The sequence below is a fragment of the Meleagris gallopavo genome, chromosome 1 (assembly GCF_905368555.1).
Source record: "Meleagris gallopavo chromosome 1, MGAL_WU_HG_1.1, whole genome shotgun sequence".
NCBI lineage: Eukaryota > Metazoa > Chordata > Aves > Galliformes > Phasianidae > Meleagris > Meleagris gallopavo.
Window position 1 is genome coordinate 66,195,971 of NC_139404.1, and position 9,420 is coordinate 66,205,390.

The following is a 9,420-nucleotide window of genomic DNA, read 5'->3' on the forward strand; positions in this document are numbered from 1 at the left end:
GGTGCAGCTGACACACTAGAGAGAAGGGATGCCATCCAGTGGGACCTGGACAGGCTTGAGAGATGGGCCCATGCCAACCCCATCAAGTTCAATGAGGCCAAGTGCAAGGTTCTGCACCCAGGCTGGAGCAATTCCAAGCATGGTTACAGGGTAGGTGGAGAATGTCTTGACAGCAGTCCTGAGGAGAAGGATTTGGGAGTGTCAGTTGATGAAAGATAAGCTGGCTGCTTGCAGCCCAGAAGGTCAACCATCTCCTGGGTTGCATCAAGAAAAGTGTGAGCAGCAGGTCGAGGGAGGGGATTCTGCCCCTCTACTCTGCTCTCATGAGACCCTACCTGGAGTACTGCGTCCAGTTCTGAAACTCCCAACACGAGTACATAGAGATGTTGGAGTGGGTCCAGAGAAGGGCCATGATTTAGACTAGATATTAGGAAGAAATTCTTTATTCTGTGAGGGTGGTGAGACACTGGAACAGGTTGCCCAGTGAGATGTTGAATGCCCCCACCCTGGCATTCAAGGCCAGGCTGGATGGGACTTTGAGCAACCTGGTATAGAGGGAGGTGTGCCTGCCTATAGCAGGGGATTGGAGCCAGATGTTCTTAAAGGTCCCTAACAACCCAAACCATTCTATGATTCTGCAAGTCTATGATTCTCCCCCTCTACTCCACTCTCATGAAATCCCAATCCAATCTAGTGGAAAGAGTGTTTTTGCAGGAGGAATTGGAACTAGCTGATCTTCAAAATCCTTTCCAACTCAAACCTTTCAATGTTTCTGTGGGTTTTTTTGGATGTAACTAACTATTCAGTGACTGGTAGACTGCTGCAGTTTTGTAACATCTGAAAGAAGCAATGTCATTTGTAACTTGCATTAAGGTTTTAGTCAATTGTTTGTGGTGGCCAGTTGATATTTACCATCAAGGTAAATTTCAACACAATCATCCTCATAGACACATTGATGGAGTATGGGCTAAATAAGTGGACAGTGGGGTGGACCGAAAAGCGACTGAAGTAGTGGGCTCGGAGAGTGGTGATCAGAAGAGCTAAATCCAAGTAGGTGCAAGTCAGCAGTGGTATTCAGCAGCAGTTAACACTCATTCTGGTACTGCTTAAATCTTTATTAAAAACCTGGATGGTGAAGCAGAGTGCACTCTTAACAAGTTTGCAGATGTTTCAGAACTGGTTGACGCACCAGGTGGTTTTGCTGGCATTCAGGAACATCAACAGGCTGAATAAGTGGTCAGGGAGAAACAAAGAAGTTCAAGATGGGGAAGTGCAAATTCCAGCACCTGAGAGGAAACAACTCAATGCACTTGTACATTCTTAGGGCCAACTGACTGGTAAGTAGCTCTGCAGAGAATGATAGTCTTGTGGTTCTGGTGAAAAAAAAGCTGAATGTGAGCCAGTGATGCACCATCATAGCTATTAAGGCTAACAGCACTCAGTGCTACATTAGGAGGAGTGCTGCCAGCTGTCACAAGAAAGGGATTCTCTCCTTAGCACTGATGAGGCCACATATAAAGTGCTGTATGCAGTTCTGAGCTCTCCAGTACAAGAGAGATGTGGACATGGCAGGGTGAGGCTTGTGAAGGGCCAATAAGATGGTTAAGTGACTGGAACACCACTCATGCAAGAACGAGCTGTGATAGTAGAGACTGTCCAACCTGGGGAAGGGAAGGCTCAGGGCTATCTGATCGGAGTGCGTAAGGGAGAGGGAGCCAGACTCTTCTCAGTAGTGTGTGGTGACAGGTAGTTGGAACAAAGTGAAAAATGGAAAATACTGACTGAAAGACACAAGAAAACACTTTTATCTTTGAGAGTGGTTGAACACTGGAACAGAATTTCTACAAAAGCTAGGAAGCCTCCTTCTGTGGAAACTTAAAGCAGTCGTAGGTAATCTGCTTTAGCTAATCCTGCTTGGTGCAGTGGGGTATACTAGACCACCTCCAGAAGTTCTTTCAGTGGTTCTGTGAGTTAGAGACCTTCTAAGCTGACTCTTAAACAACTGGGGAAGGGTGAAGTCTGGAAGAGAAGAAATTAGTATAGCATGGTGATTTGGGATTTCCCAAATCCCAGCTGCAAGTCAAAGGTCTGATTTGATCAGTGACCATTTTCTGAAAGTAACAAAATACGCCATCTCCTTTAAATGCCTACATCATTAGCTTCTTCATTCTGAAGTGGGTGCAATTACTAGTGGAGCTACTTAAGATTTCAGTTGGCTTGGAAACATACACAGTGAGGTATTTCATAATCTTGTTACTGTCCAGAATTAGCTGGCTGGACTAAATGTAATGTGCTTGTTGTGACAAGGTTGCAATGGGAGAAGTTTTAACTGGAGGAATCAGACCTGATCAACTGGTATAGAAGGATCTTCTTGCAAGGAAAAGTTTAACTGGAGCTAGCCAGTCATGTGGTAGTGAAAAGTACGTGCATCCTTTGGCCAACAAATATACAGGAATACACTCCTCACCCACAAGACACACAGATCCCTTGGTAACCAGGTCTCTGGATTGCTTCGGAAAAGACAGCAGCTGAGAACAGACACAGATAGAGGAATTGTCCTTGCAGGCTGCTGACAGTCCACCTATCTTTAGGGGAACAGCGAATTTCTGGCCTGCCTTCCTGTCTGTGGTTGCATGGCTTTTGTGTTTGAGTCAGCATTCGTGTGTTGCACAGTACAGATAACATGCTTTGAAGCAGAACTCCCCATAGTTGTGGTTCGCTTTCCATTTAAAATCAAAGTGCTGAGGCCAATTCTTGTACACTCGTGCTTTGCTATTCCTGCTAGCAGTTTCTCGACTTCCCAGATTAGGTGTGTTAGAGGGGAACTCTATTGTTTCTCCTTTTAAATGCCTTGGCTTTTCTTATAGCCTGTCAACATTTTGTGATATCAGCATTTCCGTTGACCAATTCTAACATTTCTAATATTTCATCAGGCCAAGTTCCGTTTTCTTTTTCCTTAAAAAAAAAAAAAAAGTCATGCACACACACACACACACACAAAAGTTTTCCGTACCTGCTGTACTGAAAGGTAACAAAACAGATTAAAATGCCTTTGATCTTTGACACAAGCAATTATGGTTTCTTGAGTACAATATCCTGTATTTTGTGAACTAAACTCAGGTTGGGACAGAAGCTGATCTGGATTGTCAAGAATCCAGTATGATAAGAAACTGGATTAGCTAGATGAATGTGCTGATCTGAAGAAAGATGAAGTGGCTACAAAACAACGGACCAGACACCTGATGGTATCACGCTAGGTTTTGTATTTATGAAGTAAATGAAGAAACATTTCACTGTTATGTTAGTAGGCAAGACAACTGATTTGGCATTGAGATTTTCTGTCTTCTTATGGAAAGTTTAAAGTATGCGTCTGTGATTATCACTCCTTAGCTTCCTGATTTTCTTTGACTTAGGACAGTGCTGAAACCGCTTCTTATGGTTTTCTTGCTTTGTTACTTACCTGCCAATTGCTTCTAAATCTTCAAATAAGAGACACTGTAAGCCTCTCCCTCAGGGTAGAAAAGTTACTTTGCATACCCATGCAAATTAGGGGAAAAAAGCAGTTCCTAAAATGTAATGAGCTTTTTTTTTGCAGTCACTCTGGACACAGGACCGATGCTTCTTGTACACTGACGCACTGCAATATTTGCTTCACTGAGGTAGGTGCAATAAACTACAGAGTCTTGCTTTCTTCTTTAATGTGCAGTTTCTTGTTATTCATTCTTGAAAACCTTTGTCCCCTCCTTCAGTTCTCATTTCCATCTTTGTAACTGCTGTTTTCCAATGACTTACTTCATAGCTTTCATTACAAGTCAACTCACCTAAAAGACTGAACAATTGTTACAAAAAAATGTTAATTGCAACGTCTGTTGCAACCATTTATATCATTTTCTTTGTGATGGAACAGTTCAAACGTTGGAGTGACTGTACTCCACATTTAGACTATATGTTATACAAGAAAGAGATAGATTATTTGGATGTGGTTGTTCTTATTTTGTTTTATTTTTAATAATAGCATAGATTTAGACCTGCACTTAGCAGTCTATGACTGACATCTAATTACTGGCATAACAGAGGTTTAAATAGAAACAGTCTTGGTTTTCTTATTCATGTAATCTCAGTTACTTGTGGAGGTTGTATTCAACTCTTGCCTATGCATTTTCTTTGCCTTCTGGAAATTCTTTTACTGGTCATTCGGCAACATAACCATCTTTACTGATTTGTCAAGAGTTTAGTTAACAGAGATTTTAAAAACAATTTTGTTTATGCTTACAGGATGAATATCAAGCTCTTTTTCTCTGACCTGCTTTGGCTTTTCTAGATTTTTTAACTTTCTCTTCTTAGTTTACTAGTATCTACGTCTAAGAATGACTGAACAAATCAAGTTTTTCCACTGCCACCTCTCACAGTTTTAAACCACACCAACATGTTCTGTCACTCAGCTTCACTTTCATGCAATATAACAGCTTTTCTTAAACCTAAGTGGTTCAATAATAGTATTACTATTGTTCCTTATTTCTTTTTTATTCAACTGTATCTCTGTCATTCTAAAACCATTCGTTTCTTGCCTGTCTCCTCATCAAGACGAGCTTTCCAAAGATCTAAGAAAGAGCTCAAGACATATGTATAGGCTAGAAAAGAAAGGAGAAGGAAGTGCTCACTGTGACTTCCTTAAAAATGTCCTTCAACAAACAGAGCTGCTGTCTTATCCATTCTATTTATAATTTCCAGAAAGTGGAGCAGAGTTGTTCCAGTAAGATAATCATTGCCTTCTCAACGTAAGTCTATTTAACTGGTTATGCCAGGAAAAGATTATTTATTTTAAAGAGAAAAGAAACTAAAATGCTGGCATCGTTCTGTAAAAGAAAATTGCATACAAAGCAGGAAGTTGATCAGGAAAGAAAAGTGGCGATTTTGAAGGCATATATATAAAGCGGGAACTTCAGTAGAGAATAAAAAGAACAAGGCTGAAATCAAAAAGGATAACAGAAATAGAAGAATATAAGTGCATACAAATCTCCTGTTTGAATAGTGGACTTTGCTTAACTAAGCCACTGTAAGAATGATGAAGCTGTATAATTGCCAGATTAGTAGAGGTAAGCATTTAGTGCAAACTAGTATAGGCTGATGCCTTTGTATCCATCCAGCTCAGTACTGTTTCCTGGCTCAGAGATTCTTCATTACAGACAAAAAACCTGGGGAGCTGCCTACTAATTTATTCTCTGTTTTCTAACTACAGAATGCCTCCCCTCCTGGTTAACAGCAGTTCACATGAACAGGATGCTATATATTATGCGCCAGAATCCATTGGCTCCCTGGTTATCTTCATCCTCGTTTTCATCATAGGTATCCCAGGAAATGGGTTGGTTATCTGGGTAGCTGGTTTGAAAATGAAGAGATCTGTGAACATCATCTGGTTCCTAAACCTTGCTGTGGCTGACTTCATGTGCTGCTTGTCTCTGCCATTCTTCATTGTCCACTTGTTCCTCAATGAACACTGGCCATATGGTTGGTTTCTCTGCAAAGTCATCCCATCAGTCATAATCTTCACCATGTTTGCTAGTGTTTTCCTACTTATGGTGATCAGCATTGACCGGTGCCTCCTCGTGATGAAACCCGTCTGGTGTCAAAATCATCGAACAATTAAGTTTATTTCACTAGTCTGCAGTGGCATTTGGATCCTGGCCTTTATTTTCTGCTGTCCTGTCTTTCACTACCGCAACACTATCACTGATGGTGGAAAAACTGAGTGTGGGTACAATTTTGGAGATTATGAAATACTAGAATATATGGATGACAGTGATCCTGTAACTGGGTTATTGGAAGAATACTCACCTGTAGTACCAGCTGTCACATATGTTGGCACCATCTTTGCTCATCAGCCTACTGATAGTTATCCAGATTTTCAAGCAAACAGCATATCCAGCAACAAAGGCATAATCGCAGAAGCTCACCTTTCTCATGCCACTGTAGATGTGAACTCTTTGTTAAATTCGACTGCCTTTCCTGACATCACACTATTGGAATCTCAGAGTGATCTACCTAATCCTAACTTGCCTGTACCATCCAACAATGACTTCAATTTAAAGCTACTTGATCCTCCTCTTGATTTGCTTGATTTTGACAGTGTCTTCAGTGGTAATGATTATGCTATGCCCTTTCCCTTAATTGCAATAAATATTACTAGGGCTGTCTTTGGCTTCATACTTCCCTTTGGCATAATGGCAGTTTGCTATGTACTTATTGCTTACAGGATGAGTGCAAGTAATTATCGTAAGCCACAAAACAAGATGCTGAGAACAATCATTCTTGTGATAGCTGCATTTTTTGTCTGCTGGGCTCCCTACCATATAGTTGGGATTCTGTCCCTCGTGGCTACTCCTGGTACAGAACTGAAGGAGTCACTGATCCTCTGGGATCACCTCTCTGTAGCACTTGCATATGCTAACAGCTGCATCAACCCTCTGCTGTATGTTTTTGTGGGGCGGGACTTCAGGGCAAAGGCAAGGCAATCACTGCAAGGAGTCTTGGAAGGAGTCTTTACTGAGGAACCAACATGTTCAAGCCCTTACTCTCTTGACAGAAGCAAGACTTCAAAAGATATGGATGTTAGTACCACAGTCTAATGCAGGACTTCCCATCATTACTGCAGAAAGAGTTCTGCACATCAACAACTCTCCACTTTTTTTTGTGCTTTAACACATCTGAGAACTGCACACAGGGCACAGTGATGGTTCAGATCAGATCTGCTAATCCACTTTATATCCTACTATAGCAAGATGGAAAGTTGGAAATACTAAGAGAAATAATCTCTGGCGAAAGACTAGTGAAGCAAGAGACCCAGCGTACTTTAAAGAGTAAAGAAGGCTTGCAGGATGGTTTGTAATGCAATCATATATTTCAATTTCTGAACTGCTGAATAAGAAAATAATCAGTTATTTACATATGTCTATTAAAGATGTTCTGCATCTCCTGTCTCTGATAAAATGCAGGTGAAACCAACACTGATGTCTCTCCTCTGACTATACTTGGTTCTGAGAGAAGTGCTGCATTTTACTGCAGCACTGCATAGGAACAGCACATGCTCCAGTCAGCTGCATTGAACTGATTTTCATTCACCTGATGTCCAAGGTATCACTTTTATCCCAGCAAATATATCATTGTACAGTGGTAACTGCCCTAATTCTCATGCTGTAACTATGTTCATTAGCATGTACTCACTGGCTCCTCAGCACTCCTTCTACCATTAGAGTCCTAAACTTTCCTCTAAGGTGGTGTTTGAGGCTGCCCAAATATTCCTACTGTATTTTAGCTTATTGCAAGCAGAATTTGAGGAGCTTCTCAGCCACAATGTAGTTTTCACAGCTTTTCTGGCCAAGATGAGAGTTGAAAGATGCACTGGTCTCAGTGCTGGGAAAACAGACAGCTGTAAGGACTTCTGACTCTTGATAACCAGAAAAGTCTTGGTTGCAATGTACACATAAGTGGAGGCTGTTAATTTAGTAATGTCCACACCCAAATTTTCTTGTCAGGGTAACTGGTAAGTAGGAACCAAGCCCACATGCTAGATGCAGCCAAAAGAAATGCAATACTGGCATGAAAGTGTTAAACCATAAACACTTTTATTTAAGAAAGCACGCACAAAAATAAATTTGTGATACCTCTCTGCCTGACCCTTGACACAAAGCACTGTGGGTTGCTACTGGGGAAGGGCCTGTAAGAACTCTGCGTGGCAGGTTTAATTCCCATCACTCCCTGCAACTGGTATCAGTGCAGAGATCCACATAGGCAACCCAATGACTTCCCATCCACTGGCAATTCACATGTAATTCAGGGGCAGAGGAATGAGTCACAAGATCTCACATGTATTTACATATGCAAGTGATGGTTGTAACGGATGGATGCAAGTAATAGGCAGATGATGTAAATATGCAAATTGTGGACACAAGCATTTGTGGAAGAAGCCATCTTTCTTTTTTCTTCCAGTGGTTTCAGATTTCCATGGGCCCAGCCCTGCAATATGCTCTGCAAAGTGCTAACTGGCACCAACTACATGTTGTCTCTGGTACCACATTCCACAGAAACCCAATCACACATGCTTCCAAGCTGCATCATTACCATCCTGAGGGGGAGGCAGCACAGACAACAGCTAACTCCATGTTAAAGTTGGCTCTGGGATTCCTCATTCCTCATACTCAATGATCTCCCCACACAATACACACATGTAAAAAAGAAAAAGAAAAAAAAAAAAGAAATATCACACTTCCACCTCCTTCCTTCAGTCAGAATGGAAGTTTTTACCTCCTTTGCCCCAGGTTTGTCAAAGCCACCATGATGTTTTATTTCTGTCTTGTTCCCCTTACTGATAAACAAGGAATAAAAGTTGGGGTGGGCTTTACAAAATACCAAAATGAAACAAGAGGTTTGACAGAATGCAACTGTACCAGAAAAAAAAAAACAACAACAACAGAGGGAACAGAGGATACAGGTTAGGGAAGGAAGAATTTCGGTACGCACTACTGTATCCTTTTTGCTTTCCTGATTATTGGCAGAAAAAATTAATTGGGATTTACACTCTATTCCATCATCCTCTCCAACTGAACTGCAAGGAGTCTGAACCCTCCTCTCCCTCCCTCCTCTTTTTCTATACTATACTCTTTGGCTATTCAGTTTAAAAAATTGCCCTATTTCATCTCCTCTTCTAATGCATCTCTTACAAAAATCACTTGAAAGGGCCTCCCACTTACTCAACCAGAGTATTCGAGCCCCTTGACCAAAAGTCTCCTAATTAATTTCTGAGCTGCAGCTTTCTCTTTCCACCATTAGCCCATTCACAAAGTGAGAATTTACATCAATACAGTAATATTCCTGTTGCCACAGACAAGGACAAGCTCCAGAAAAGTACAAAGGGCAGAGGGCCAAATAACAACTGAGCAAATACTGATGGTATGAGAAAACTTTTGAGTTTGCATATGCAAGTAAGAGCCTCATTGCATATTTTGAAGAAAGGTTTGAAAAGGTGAGGGTGAAATTAAAAGCTCTGGGAAACAGAATTTGCTGAATCACAACACCCCCAACTGCTTCTTTTACTTGATTGGTATGTAGGCCTTGCCTCCCTGGAGATTGCGAAAGACAGTGTAGAACACAAGTCGGGATCCTCTCAAAATAACTCTTGGTCTTCACAGACAACAGTGCATTCTGAAACCTAACAGCTCTGCTGAAATATCATTTTACTACATTCTTCTCTCTCCAAACTCAGATTTTCCCTTCCAGCTCAGCTCAGCTCTCTCTACTTCAGACATTATTGTCTTTGTATTTGCGATCTCTACTTCTTTTCTTGCTTTTCCTGCTGACGTGAAACAGTTCACAAAGCTGAAATCAATCCTCCAGAGTCTGTAGGTTCCTGATCTTTACAACATT

The 9,420-nt window shown here is 41.2% G+C and overlaps 1 protein-coding gene across 3 annotated transcripts; it reads left to right on the forward strand.

Annotated features, from left to right (window-relative positions):
- The first annotated feature begins 2,992 nt into the window (after positions 1-2,992).
- On the forward strand, positions 2,993-7,004 carry LOC100546233 (C3a anaphylatoxin chemotactic receptor). Of its 3 annotated transcripts, none has more exons than XM_010715903.4 (3): positions 2,993-3,028; positions 3,596-3,659; positions 5,240-7,004. In XM_010715903.4, the coding sequence occupies exon 3, from the start codon at positions 5,241-5,243 to the stop codon at positions 6,624-6,626; it is 1,386 nt and encodes a 461-aa protein (XP_010714205.1). In that variant the 5' UTR covers positions 2,993-3,028; positions 3,596-3,659; position 5,240; the 3' UTR covers positions 6,627-7,004. The 3 variants fall into 3 exon arrangements, with proteins under 3 accessions (XP_010714205.1, XP_003202599.1, XP_019472491.1); XM_003202551.5 differs by lacking the exon at positions 2,993-3,028 and adding an exon at positions 3,393-3,497; XM_019616946.3 differs by lacking the exon at positions 2,993-3,028 and adding an exon at positions 3,395-3,497 and having other exon boundaries at positions 5,347-7,004.
- The last annotated feature ends 2,416 nt before the right edge of the window (positions 7,005-9,420 follow it).

What these genes read in the sequence shown, in the direction of transcription:
- LOC100546233 (XM_010715903.4), top strand. Translation starts at nt 5,241, where the DNA reads ATGCCTCCCCTCCTGGTTAACAGCAGTTCACATGAACAGGATGCTATA.